We start from the raw sequence: 14,677 nt of genomic DNA on the forward strand, positions 1-14,677 counted from the left end.
CATCCAGGCACATCTGGGCACACCTCAGCTATGCCTGAGGCCATACCTGAAAGCCAGGATATGATCCACAAAGCCAGCCAGATCCTGACCACAGTTTCAGAACTACCTTTCCCTAAATCCATAGAAACATCCAGTGGAGAAAGGGTAATGCATTGAATCACATCTTCCAGCCAAACAATGCCCCTACCTGACTTTGCTTCCTTTCCAAACACATCATTTAGGATTTCTTGCTATCAGCAGCAACTCTCTAATCTAGTATTCCAGTAATTCTTCCAGAAACCTCAGTTGGCTCAAAAAGAACTTGTTTAAATATATCAACTGGAACAACCACATTCCAAGTTAGACAGCCTTGTTCAAAGGGAGATGAGTCACTGGCTTGCATTCTTTCTCCCCTCAATCAAACTTCAGAGGAAAAAATCTTCTTTCTCACCTGCATTATGCCATAGCCATGACCAGAATATTCCTTTAGCTTCATTTTGCTGTTGTGTTAAGGGTTCAAAAATAGTTTGAAAAGAAAACGTTGTGAGGCAAAAAACATCTGTCCTGACATTGGATGATCAAGCCTGAGTCAGAGGATGCTTTGATTTCCCCAAATAAGTTGTTATAGGTCGTATGAACTTTGTGAAGTGTAGTGATGCTGTTGTATAATTCCAGCTATGTAAGGAAAAGTTTTTCACTGATGTTTGCTCCACAAGCTCTTTTATTTCTGATTTAAAAGTGCATTGGGTGAAAAACAGGAGCCTAAATGGAAATGCTTTCACTTATCCCCCCAGAAAGACACATCAGCAGTAACAGCAACAGCAGAGACACTCCACTGATTGTCTCCCATCCTGCCAGGGTGCCTCAACACAGACAAAGCAATTGTGAGCCTTTTATTGGGTAGAAGAAAAAGCTATGTTGTCCTCATGGGTGTCTTTTTCCTGGCTTGTGAAAAGATGGATTTTTTGAGCATCTTTCACTGCTTCTCACCCATTTCATCTTCAAACAAGGATCTCTGTGTTTTCTCCAGGGTTGATCCTCATATATGTGAGGATGGGAAAGCCCAAAACCTCTCTCCTATCCCTGGCTGCATCTTCAATTTTTAGTGATTTTTCATGTCAGGTTGAACTTATCGTTGTGGATGGTGGTGGGCTAGATGATCTATCAGTCCTTCTGGACTTAAGACCTACTGCATGATTTCATACAAAAGAAAGGATCTGGTTTGATGATAAAAATTCAAAACTCTTGTATGTTCCTAACCCAGGCCCTGGGTTCTTGGTTCAAAATCCTTGAGATGACCCACAATCTGTACCTTTCTCAATTGTATTATTATCCCTGCCCCCCACCCCACCCCCCTCCAGTTAACTTTCCATAGCTAATTTAAAATAGTGTTAGAAAGGGAAAGTTTCTAGATACAACTGCTTCATGGGATAGAGGGCTCCTGCTGCTTGAAAGTACTGTATTCACTGCCAGAGCAAAGGATTTCTGGGATAGTAAAAGTTGGGAAGTCAGAAGACCGAATATGTCACTTATCTCCTTGGAACTGCAAACAAACAAGATCCCAGCTCTGGGATTTTTTTCCGAATTTCATTATCTATCAAATATTTCCTTGTGCTAGATATTTTTTTCAGTGCTTTGCCAAATACATCTGTGATTTAGTGCAGGTCAGGTTTGTATTTGCTAGGTCTGTGTAACCTCATATCTTTTCTGCTGTTACGGACAAGAGGAGCGCTCTACCAGTGCTGACAAGGTGCTGCCTGTCCCAGAGCATCACAGGACACCAAATTCCAATATCCCACGTTCATAAACTAGCAACTCTGTGCTTTTTCCATGGCTGCTCTTCAGCCCCAGAACTAACCTCCTGGTGTACCCTGCCTCACAGCCTTCCTTTGAACCTGATTATGAAATCTCAAAAAAAAATATTTATCCTACAGGTAGGCTGCTGCTCGACAGCTCAGCATGCTTGTTTTTGCTCTCTCACCATTTTGTTATACCTTCTCTATGTCCACCCCAATATGCTATTATTTCCTGTGGCAGTATCAGGCTTTTGTGGAAAGCTTTTTAATTTGCCTTCTGTGGCTATTGCACAATGGAGCCTACAAGATCCTAAGATGCTGCAATACAGAGCCTAACAAGCTACAAGGAAGAAGGAAAAATAATATTTATTACAAGGCAGACATCTGCCAGGGAAGGTGTAGAAATCTGGAGCAAGGAAAGGACTAAGGAGCCTATTGAATTGCCTGCCTTGTTCTATGTGATGCAAAGTTAAACTCAAGCTCCCATGTAAAGCAGATGAAACCGAAATTTTCATTTGAAAGAAGGAGGTTATCCTTCAAAAAGGAAAATTCTCTTGTGCAGGAGCCAGCACTGCAATCTGGATGTTAAACTTGCACTTTCCATGTGTCCTGGGCCCACAACTGAACCTCCATCATATTCCATAAAAAGAGCATGGGAAGGGGTTTCTTACTTGATTACATTAGGAACCTAATGAAGTTCATCAAGGGCAAGTTTAAGGTCCTGCACCTGGAGAGGAACAACCCGAGGCACCAGCTCAGGCTGGGGGTGACTTGCTGGGGGGCAGCTCTGTGAAGGACCTGGGTGTTCTGGTGGGCAGCAAGTTGCCCACGGGCCAGCAGTGTGCCCAGGTGGCCAAGCAGGCTGATGGGTTCCTGGGGGGCATCATCAGGAGGAGTGTGGCCAGCAGGCCGAGGGAGGAGATCCTCCCCCTCTGCTCTGCCCTGGTGGGGCCACGCCTGGAGTGCTGTGTCTGGTGCTGGGCTCCCCAGTTCAGGAGAGACAGGGATCTACTGGAGAGGGCTATGAAGATGATGAGGGGACTGGAGCATCTCCCTGATGAGGAAAGGCTGAGGAAGCTGGGGCTGTTCAGCCTGGAGAGGAGAAGGCTGAGAGGGGACCTCATCAATGCCTACAAATATCTTAAGGACAAGTGTCAGGGAGGACGGGGCCAGGCTCTTTCCAGCGGTGCCCAGCGACAGGACAAGGGGCAACGGGCACAGACTGCAACACGGGAACTTCCATCTGAATGTGAGGAAAAACTTTACCCTGAGGGTGACGGAGTGCTGGCACAGGCTGCCCAGAGAGGCTGTGGGGTCTCCTTCTCCAGAGACATTCAAACCTGCCTGGATGTGACTCTGTGCGACCTGCTCTAGGAGAGCCTGCTGTAGCAGGGGGTTGGGCTGGATGGGCTCCAGGGGTCCCTTCCAACCCCAACCATTCTGTGATTCTGTGATTTCCAGTAAGATTTTTGCTTCTGAAATTAGATACACAGGCCATGAACAGCTTGACCAAAGGTAATTTTAATAATAGTATTTTAGTTCATTTGTTCTTATATACGGTTTGAATGAAGTTGGGGCGCTAAGAAGCATATTAGGTCTTTTAATTGAACTGCCTTTCTTCTAATTTTTTTTTTTATCCTGTGTGAGCCATGTCACCCACAGCATTTGGGTTTTAAGAGTAAAATGCATTTATCTGAACATCCTTACACAACTGTAAAGGTATGTAAACCTGGTGCAGACAGTGGAAATCAATGGCAATGTTCCGACTAATGCTTCCAGTAAGTCTATAATTGTGATTAAACAGAGAGGTTGATGAATATCCATTTACTCAAATTATGTAGGTGCAATAATTATTCCTTTCTTAGTCATTTGGTGGCATCTTGATGTTTATTGCTAGACAATCAAATGTGTTCTCTCAGCAATTTCAGCATTACCAGGAGTTGTTATCACAGTATTTTACTGGACCATTAGTATTAACCCAATCACAGAACTAAAAATTCTTTGATGTTTTTAAGTTTGCTGAAGTTTGGTTCTAACCTGCATATAAATTCACCTTTGCAAGGTCAAGGACCATTCTCCAGGTGTAGGGTGCCAAGGCTACTGCAAGCACAGCGGGATAATGAAGCTTGATTTCTCCCTAGACATCTATGAACAGCTCTATGAGCTACTTGATCACAAATCTGCACATGACTGCCTACCAGAGCTGGAAAATTGCTTTCATGTGTCAAGAAATCCTGCTGCCAAGGATTGTGCTTGCTGCTTTAATTGGCTGATGGGGTTTATATCTCTTGAAATAATAGGAAGTTAGCATATTTTTAATGTTATCTGCTGTCTTTTCCATAAACCAGTGCACTCAAGGCCTGAAATACTCCATACCTCAAGGGCTATGCCTTGTTATGGCAGTAAGAAGCATTAACAGACTATGAGTGAAACTAAACTTATCAAGTTGTCTAGGTCTATATGAGTTCCAGGAGATAACTCATGGGGTCAGACACAGATCCAGAGGTTTATATAAGGGTGAAATATTTTTTTCTTAGGGTTACTTTGAGCCCTTCCTTCACACAGAACTCCCACCCCTAGGATCTGACCCTTAAACCCATGGCCCACAGGTTTGTATTTCCATAGTGTGGATATGAGACCAAGCACGATTTATTAACCTTCTCTTAGTAAATATCAACACTCAGCAAGACTACCACAACTACCCACCTCTAGATGTTTAGCCCACCCAAGTCACAAAATAAAGCATGAGATAAAAGCAAATGCTCCAGGACCTCATGGAGAGGACAGACCTAAATAGAAGATTAGTTCCTTCAGGAGAGAGCAAAAAGATGATTAGTAGAGGAATTCAGTACCTCCTTCTTCAGCTTAGAAGTCTACAGATGAGAAAATTCCTATGGCAGTATATAAGGCAGTGACTTGAAACCATCACACTGGCCAGCAAGAGAGAAAAATCTTTCAGCCTCTCATAAACCAGCACTAAACTGAACCATCAAGATAAGGCTGGAAAAACAGGACAAAATGTTTGATACCCCTCTGATAACAGCACAGCCTATGCATGAGCCAGTTCTCCAAATATTTGCTTTGCTTGAAACAACCAGTTACTTCTTTCTACCATTTGACATTTGACTTCTACAGGGTATAGCTTACATTTGACCCTTCACTAGGACAGTTTCAGTTTTGTGTAACTTTGCTTCTTCCTCTGATTACTTTCACATTCATTCAACTGCTGTATGATGATCCACGGGGACAGAAATACTGCAAGGGAACAGTGAAGATCACAGCCCTGGGACAAGGGCAGAAGATCTCCTCCCTCCCTGAAGTGCTACTGGTGGATTCTTCTGAGGTTACACAATGATGTTGAGGATCCCCTGATCCTGGGTAAGTGGGGAAATTTTTTACCTCCTCTTATTGTCCCCCTGGACCTGATGTATTTTCTGTCATTTACAATCCCCATGTTTAGAAACAGCTTGCGCCTGCATAAATCTGACTTTGGTACACAGAGGACAGGATCTTTGAAGGTTATGGAAAGAACCTCAACAGTCAACAGTGGCATCGCACGTGACTTTTAGATGGCAAAACCAAGATGAGAAGAACCTGCTTTCAAGGTAGAAGTCTTGGTGTGACTTTGGTTGCAATTGTAAGTCAACCAGCCTTGCTGATCTGGCAACACTCCTCCAAGTTTCACATTGCATCATTGCTATCAACACACATTACTCAATAGCTCATTTCCATCAACTATTAAACAATAAATACCTCTAAGCCTAAGAAATACTGCCTCTCAAAATTATCTTCCAGCAACCTTCTATCTTCCACACTGATTGACACCCAAATAACTTAAAAGTTATGGCCCAAAATACTGTAGTATATACTACTTGCTATTACTACTGTAATACATGCTGCTACAAGAAAGCTTTGGGAAAGCGCTGAGCATGTGGCTTGCCCTGTGTGGAACTGCCCAAGTAGGTAACCATCATCTGCAAAAGGAGATAAAACATCTTCATTTTACTAAGAGGAAACGAGGCAAAACTTAGAAGGTGATTGCTCAGGGGAAGTCAGAGTCAAAGTGAAAACAGGCCCTGTTTGCTGTCAGACATCTGCAGGACCTCTTTATAGTCAACAAAACAGGCATCTTGCAAAGGCAATTCATCTGGTAACACAGACGTCCAAGCAGGCCAGGTGAATCAGACCCCTGAGCAGGTATTTCTCTTTGCTGGCTATAAAGGGAGTCAAGGTTGACTAATGTGGGTGACTACACCATTCTTGTCAAACAAATCCTACTCCTGGTTTTTAATGTCCTGACCACAACATCCTTTCCAGGCATACACAGCATGTGACAGCTGAGCGGGGAATACTCCATTTGCAAAGGCAGGCATTGCAAAGCTACAAAAAGTCTTAATGAATGTCAAGTGCTCAGTCTCTGCTCACCATTGCTTGGATGGAGGTAACATCATGAAGTCTTAAATTACCTAATGGTGCCATATTTTACAATACAAAGTCTCCTTACTGTTCTGTTCGAATGAACAGTGCTACAGGGAAGAAACATGTTTGTACGGTGAATGAGGCTGCTGTTTTCTGCAGGAATTTGATGGAAGGAGAGAAAAGTCTGAGTGTCACCGTAACACTGATGACACCAGAGACCTGGAATTGTCCCCACCTGTGTGTCTCCCATACGCACACAGAGTAGGAAGGAGATTCAGGAAGGAACGCCCTAGTGCTCAGCCTCCAAGGGACTATGGCAGAGAAGCAGCAAGTTTCCATGCCACTTCTTGGGAACAGTGATTGAGGACAGGAGTTGAAGAAACCGAATCACTTCTGAGTCCCAGTACTACACCTGAAAATGTCAGTCACCTAAGGGAAATGATGCAGACTTTGCAGACAGGTAGCATGGGAAGACAGATACTCAGCCTGTGAACTCCAACAAGGACCTTTTAATGAATCTATTGAACAGTGATGAAGTCACACTTACCCTGGCTTTATTTCAGGAGGTTTAGGTAAGGGCTTCAGAAAGCCTTTTTTCCCAACTAGCCAATATGTGTCTTCTACTCCTTTACCCTAAAATAAAAACAAAAAAACTAGATAAAGAGCAGCTTTCTGACCACCCGCTGCTCAACCTGTAACTTCCTCACTGGGTTTCTGAGGGCTTCACGTATATGCAGAGACAGAGAGTGGCTGGAAATCTTGGGCTCATGGTTCCGGGATCGTTTCAATTTCACTATGCTAAAAGAGGATGCCTTTTCCAAACTGTCATCTGCAAATGACCCTCATTGATCTGGGTCATTGAAACTACACAGCTTAACAGAAATGGGAAACTACAGGATCTCTAATCATCTTGTTTGGCAGCACTAGCATCACTAATTGAGAGATTTTACAACTCTTGCTGGGCTGAGTGTGAGAATAATAACTTCCTCTCCCATCACTAATGATTTAGCTTTTAAGGTGAGATGCATCTGTTAAGCTGTAGGCATCTACATCAGAATCGGTCACCCTTGACTGGAGAAGTGAAGAAAAGCAGACACTTCCAGGGCAACATTCATCTTCACATTAAACTGGACCCTGAAAGTAAGTCAGGTTAATGGTTTCCTAAAGTGCCAATTTATCTCTACTAATTCTGCAAAGGTTTCTTTCCATTAGCTAAACCTGGAATAACTACCTCAGATCTCCACCTGCAGACACGTGCACTTAGGTGACATGATTCCACTTGTGAAAGATTATTGAGGGACCTGAGGCCATATTCAGACCTTATTGTAAGTGTTCAAGGCAAGCAAAGCTCATACTTATATCTATTGAATATGTAAGGGAAGAAGTGATGTTCTGAATTATATAGTGTTGTCTTGTTTGGACACTGTGAAAAGTAGCAGTTTCCATCAAGGGTGGACTAAATAGAGTCCTAAATGAATACTTAGATCCAGCACAAACAGCTGATTGCTCAGTCCCACAGTCCTTCAATAATTACCTCATGTACTGAAACAACTGATGGGGACAATTTGGGAAGGATCCAGCAGAAGAGTGGTGGATGAAGGCCAAACAAGAACTTAATAGAAAAATTCCTTAAGTAAGAAGATTCCCCTGTGAAGCATTTCACACAGCCCTGACCTTCTTACCTTCAGTTCTGTTTTTCCCCTAGGTATGATTTCATAGCCTTCATTTAGACTCCGAAGCGTATCCACTGTACTTTGGCTGACATGAATTCTGTAAGCTGGGAATGGAAAGCAAAACAGATGGATCACTGTATTGCACACCCGCTGCAAATTCCACACTGCTTCATACTAGCAAGGAAAAATGCTCCAAAGCATGCGGGCATGTAGCTGGTGTAGCTGTGTGGTGCTCCTCTATGTAGTTTGATGCTGATGTATGGATCTTTCCAGGTAGGGCTGTAATGAGGGTGAGAGGAGACCTGCACTGGGGACTTCCCGGAGAAGGATACCAAACATGCTAAGTGTAGATGTCCAGCTCTTAGTAAGGATGGCATTTTTTTCAGCAATATTGTCAGCTGGAATAAAAAAATGCCATATTTCTCTCTTGCCACAGTGTAACTAGGGAACAAGAAAGAAAAGGAAAATAACCAACTGTCCTGCTCCAGATATCCAACGTCATTTGGAAGCTGGGATGAAGACCAAAGAGATGGAATTTTTAAGGGGACATAAAAATGTGGCTGTGCATCTAGATCCATCTGGGTTTTATCAGAAATTGACTCCATCCAGAGACGCTACTAACAGTCTATGAACAAAAAGGGCAAAGATGGAGATCTTTATTAAATTCCCATCTTCCCCAGTTTGTTTTACAGCCATTACTGGAACTCACTGAATTTTGTTGTGGTTCTGCTCGTTTGAACAAGCCAGAGAATGTTTCTAAAATATTTTTCCCCAAAATAGTTGTCTTTGTTGTTCTTCTTGTTGAGCTTTTATTTCAAATGTGCCAATCACATTCCCTTCCCTCTGGAAGGGTGGGGAATAAAACAATTAATATTTTTTTCCAGAATAATCAGAAGGAAGAACAGTTCAACTATGCAGAGGAAGACCACATAGCTTTGAGCTGCACTTCCTGAGACATTGACTTACAATCTTCTTATTATTGTGGATCTATATAAATTTCTATTGATGTATAATAATGCTCTTGTATCTGCAGTGCTCCTGCTGTCTATGATCTCAGGAGACACTTTCAAGGCTCTAAACCTTGAGATTCTTCAAATATCTGTCTTGCTATTAGAAATCTGCTGTCAAAGTATTCCCTTCTTTCCACTGCTTTCCAAATGCAATGCAAGCCTTTTAAAATAAGACAGCCATTATCACAAGAAAGGCAATTTTCCTTAATTAAAGATTAGATTAATTGTTACTCCTAATTAGTCTAATCAAAACCACTGGAGCTAGGGCTGTTTGAAAAACTGAGAAAGTTCCAATGCAGCATGTATACTGCAACACATTTCTAGCCTGGCAAGACCTCAGGAGTTTCATATTAAATATCACAGACTTCATGTAGCTTGTAAACTAACTATAATAGGTAATTTCTTAGAGCCGTTGAAAATATCAAAAGGGATGTCAGAGATCAATGATTAAAATGTATGAGATGTTGCCTTTGGAAACCAACTTGTACTGACAGCATGAACATCAAAAGCAAATGCAAAACACATCCACTGCAAAACACTGTCCGCTGCATCATACGCTATAGTTTACATATATATCCTTGTCCTAGCCAAGGACAGCAACAAACAGCAGATATGTGTATACATAAGACTGAAAAGTGGGTAAATGTTCCCCACCAGCTCTTTTTACAAGTCTAGAAGTCTCCAGCCATGGGACAGTAAGAACCAGCTGAGAGGTGGTACTGTCTTATCTGCTGCAGCTATTGGCTCTGTGCATGTAGACTGTGCTTTTACAGCTGGAAGCCTCAGGAAAACAAAGGCAATACCTTGAGGGAAAAATAGCATTAACATCAACCCATCAAGAAAAAACATCAAGAAAACCTGAAGAGGAAGGGAAACCTAATGATTGTGTTAGGACCTGCCGACACTTGTTTATGGAATTGTTATTGCTGATAAATGAAACCATCACAAATAATGCCCTTCATGTTACAGGACAACATTGCATGTGGTCTGCTTTTCTCTGCCTCCAGCATGATGGAAGAAATTCCTGCATGTGCTTCTACCCTTGCTTTGTACTGGCCATGGCAGGTAGTGCATTATTTTGCTGTGCAAGAACAGCTCTGAATAAAGGGTTCTCAGCACTGACTGAAAGCAAGATCCAACCTACGCAGAAGAAATCTAGGGCAAGATTAATGTTGATTTTGGCTGATGGAATCCAAATCAGAGCACCATAGGTGGAAGGCAAGGCCTTAAAGGCTATCTTACGATGGCAAAGTCAATGCCCTCCCCTTCTGGCTGCTTTGAATTTTGTCATTTTATTTGCCCCTTTCTTCACAGTTGATTCAGTTGCAATGCTTATAAGTAAAGATATGCATTTCTTCATCCCCCCTGAGAATTTTATTCAACCACCCACTCCAGGGACTGTCCCAAATACTCACGCAGGCCTGTGGACTCCATTCGTGACGCCGTGTTCACCGTGTCTCCAAAGAGGCAGTACCGTGGCATGGTAAGCCCCACCACTCCTGCCACGCAAGGCCCTGAAAGACATGTCATCTGTATAACCCTGATGGTACTGCACAAATCAAGGGGCTCACCAGCAGACAAATCTCATCCTCTCCTCCGATATTCAAGAACCACTTGAGAATACAGGAGAAGGTTTTTTAAAGATCTCATTGTCCTTAGTGTTTGCTACAAGTGATCAAAAAGCAAGCATTGCTCTGCATTGCACATTGGTGTTTTGTGCCTGAGAAGGGTCTTGTGTCATAAGACTTCTGTTCACCATCATCTGGCAGAAATTTGTTCAGAGTTCATGGGAGCTCAAGGACTATTGCAATTCATTTTAAAAAGACCTCCTTTTCTATCCAATGAAACTCAAGTTCAGATCCTGTGATATGCCCAGTGAAACAGGGTTGAAAATCAGCTTTGGAAGTCTAGAGATGCTGGCAATAAGCTGGACCACCCTGTGACCCCTCCTCGGAAAAGAAGACATCATTAGCTCGCCTGTCTAGCCAAAAACTGTTTATTTTTCCTCTTTCTCATTCTTTAGATGAGATCCACTCCCTTCCAAAGTAGCTCCCAAGGAACCCATGCCAAGTTCTCAGAGAGAGGTATGTGTGCAAGATTCATATGAACATGCACACACAGAGAGATAAAATGCGTAATGGCCAAACAGCACAGACAACTGTCATCTGGGACATTTGGATTAGCTAATGTTTGGACTATGTTCTGAAGGCTGAGATGCTAAATTTCATCACCCACAATTTAAAATATCAGGCTTGCAAAATAAATGCAAAAAAAAAAAAAAAAGATAAAGCAAAGAAAAAAAGAGAATGCTCTCAGCAATGTAAGGAGGTGTGGGGCTTCCTGCAGAGAAAAGAGACCTCTCTGTATTTTCCATTGGATACATTTATGTCATATGTATTTGCAGGCTCTGCCTGCCTTTTCAATTTCATGATCCTTCTGGGTTAAGATTTAGCAAAAATGAAATCTAGGAAATCTTCTCCAGTGCAAAGATACAAGTGATTTGAAGTAGCGCATCATCAATATCTGAAATGATACTATAGATAAGGTTTCTCACAATATAAAAAGGTGTAAGTTAAAATGTTGTAGGTTAAAATAATGATGATGATGATCATCATCATCCAATTTAGAAGTGATCAATTACTTGTTTTAGGACGCTATTTTTACTGTGATTTTTAGCTTTCTTAGTTACAGAAACTGATTCTGCATATAGTTTTCAGATACATCTTAAAGACAATGAAACTCCATAGCTGAAAGCTATGGGGAACTTTTCAAGGACACCTCTTGCTGTGACCTCTCAAAAATTGTTGCTGCAGAGTCAAAGCAACAGGATTGTAATATAACTGACAGAGGATGCAAATTGAGAGGTAAGGCAGATTTTAACTCCTGCCTGATAAAGCACCATTTGCTTTAAGATTGAAAAAAAAAGAAAAGGAAAAATGGTTTGCACCAAAAATGTTACAAGGACTTAAGCACTATCTCTGGCTCAAACACAACGTTCAGGGACTGCTGGAGATCAGGAGAACCTGATTTAACGGTGTTTTTTTACTGCCAGTGTGCTGTGCCACCTTGGATAAGACACTTCTCCCCAGAATCTCTTCTGATTTAATTCCTGTCCTTATCAATGTTCACTAATTTTGTTCAAGCTCTTCAGGGGAGGAGCTATAACCACTAGAGGAAGGTTTTTCATGGTCTAGTCCATAGGCACTTCTATAGGACAACTACAAAGGCACTGTTGATACTACTGGGTCAAGGACCTAATGCTCACCTAACTGGTCCTTAATGTGTGCACAATGATGTGGCATGTGTATTTAAAAGGGTCTTGTTGGAGACTTTTTAATTCATGATTCAATAAGAGCTTTCCCTGAGAAAACATTGACACGGCATCACCTCTCTTCATCTTGTGGTGATGATGTGACAGCAGCACTCAGAAACCTCAGTAAGGATCAAAGCTCCTTCTGTAATAGGTGTTGCAAAGACACAAAAAAAGTGGTTCTTGTCAAAAAGCAGCCCTCAGTGAGGAGGATTTGGTTTCGTTTTAAAAGGCACAAACAGAGAAGGCTGAGCTCCTGCTGTAGTTGGTGGAGGGCAAGTCAACGCAGTCAACTGAGCCATGAGAGCCTTTCCACTCCTGCACTGAACAGCTCTCCAGGGCCTACTTATATGTCCACCAGCTTTCCACCAAGCACAAAATCAGTGCGGGTTCCCCAGCACTCCTGGAAACACCTCCACGTGGGTACCTGAATTCAGGTTTCCTACTCAGTCAGTGAGTAAGTCAACCATCCAATCACTTCTGCAAAGCTCAAAGCCTAGGATAGGCAACAATTTTGGGGTGAAGTACTACCTTTCTAGACTACTACTTTTAAGCCTTTCCTCCTGTTGCAGAAAGCTGCTAGCTCAAAACAAACCCTACAGTGTAAGCATGCCTGAAGGATTTCTCCGTGTTGAAGGCATCCAACGGTTAATTCACTCACTCTCTTAACTGCCTGTGTGTGTTCCCCTTTGTCTAGACAGCTTCAGCCAAGGGCTAACAAAAACTTCCAGCAAGAAATCTCCCACAGTAACAAGTTTCAGAGGAAACCAGATACCCTGTGATGAGAACGTTATGGCCTCGTTTAATTACACAGGTTCGCTGATTTGTTTTGAAGTGACTCTTTGCCAGGCCTTGCAGGGTCAGTTAATGAGTGATGCTGGCTAAGAGTCTGCAACAACCATCAGTGGTGCCACAGAGGTTAATAAACTTGACCAAAGTGCGGGGCTGCCTGCCAGAGAGCCTGACTCTTCTGCCTCTGTGAAAAAGCTTGTCTTCTCACCACTGCTCTCCCTGACTGCCCAGCTCCAGCCCAGACACAGATGGCGTGGAAACAGCTGAGCCAGCTGAGTTTTTCTGGACATGCAGTAAAGTCAGGAGAGCAAGCCAAGACTCCAGGGTGCATTTAAAGCAGGGCAGAAACTGCAGACTAAACACTGGTCTTCTTGTCCTCTTTGTCTTACCCATGCATTGCCACAAGTGGACCACGGGCATGGGCTAGCAGAAGTTCCAGAGGTGCGGTTCTCCATTGGTGGGATTGGAGAGGCATGGGCAGTGCATACCCAAATGCCACACACTGCTTTTTCAGAGAGGGGATCATGAGGTCTTCTTGGCACTGGTTTCCAGAGAGTGGTTGGCCTGCAAAACCGGTGGTCACACCCATTCTCCATCCTTTTCAGGACAGTGAAAGTGTTAGCCAAGCCCTCCTCTCCTTCCTCAATGTTTTCATGATGCTGGTGATTCCCTCTTCATGCTTCTTCCCTCAGGAGAAATGGGGTCTAGGGTTAATCAAACTCTGCTGTCAGCTCAGTGGCTCAGAGAGCTGGTTTGCTTTGGAGCATGCATTTCTTGCTGCTCCCGTGACAGTATGATGTTGCCAGATCTGTGCAAAACAAGATCTGGCTTCCGCTTCTTCAGGAAGAAAGCACCAATTCATCCCCCTCTTCCTCTCACACCCTACACAACAGCTCATAGAAACACCACTTTCCAGATACCCGGCGTTCATAAAAACAAGAAAATACGTAACTGACCCATGTACACTTCACCTAGGGATAGATTTTTGGCTGGGTGCATGGAAGACACGTTGCAGAACTGCTGTCAACAGGCAGCAGCAGCTGTTGCACACCAGATTCCTCTTTTCCCCAGTTGACAATACTACTGGTGCTCCAGGGACTTCTGCTCAGGGCAGGACAAGCTGGGGCCATAGTCTCATCTAATTTTTGCTGGACTATAAAACCCACAGTGCTCCTGCAATCATTCTTTAACACTTCAGATTCTGTGAGGGGCAGCTAAGACCACCAAACTGCAAAGAAAATAGTAGGGAGATGAGTTTTCAGAGATAAACCCCAAAAAGAACTTGTGTGGTCTAGCAGATACGACATACTGATTTTAGCTCTGCCTGTCACAACCCTGTTCTTAGGGTATTCTGGGTGAGATACTTCCTTTTCTCTGCTGTTGTTTCACAATGTGTACAACAGGGACCAGGATATTGACTTTGTAAAACACTTGCATGCCAGAGCTGCAAAAATGTGGGCATTATCAGATAGGCAGAAGGATAAAACACCCTGTAATACTGGGTCAGACGTCTGAACAGTCTCATTCATTGTTTGGCTTCCTGCAATGGGCAGTACCTGGCACTTTAGTGGAAGGCACAAGAAGTCTGATGATGATCAGCTGGGAAAAAATCATTAATGAATGACTACGGCATAAAATTATGGAGGCTCATATCTCTTCTAAAAATATTGATTCTATGATAACAGCAGATGTCTTTCC

The 14,677-nt window shown here is 43.0% G+C and overlaps 1 protein-coding gene across 4 annotated transcripts in view; it reads right to left on the reverse strand.

Annotated features, from left to right (window-relative positions):
• Positions 1-14,677, reverse strand: part of GUCY2F (guanylate cyclase 2F, retinal) — a 53,960-nt gene that overhangs the window by 12,928 nt on the left and 26,355 nt on the right. For all 4 annotated transcript variants that reach the window (XM_056329739.1, XM_056329740.1, XM_056329738.1 and 1 more), the window contains exons 16-18: positions 10,293-10,391; positions 7,877-7,971; positions 6,742-6,827 (exon numbers count right to left, since the gene is read on the reverse strand). In XM_056329739.1, the coding sequence (XP_056185714.1) occupies positions 6,742-6,827; positions 7,877-7,971; positions 10,293-10,391 (280 nt within the window). The remainder of the gene's footprint in view (positions 1-6,741; positions 6,828-7,876; positions 7,972-10,292; positions 10,392-14,677) is intronic.

Source organism: Falco biarmicus, chromosome 2, assembly GCF_023638135.1.
Source record: "Falco biarmicus isolate bFalBia1 chromosome 2, bFalBia1.pri, whole genome shotgun sequence".
NCBI classification, from domain to species: domain Eukaryota; kingdom Metazoa; phylum Chordata; class Aves; order Falconiformes; family Falconidae; genus Falco; species Falco biarmicus.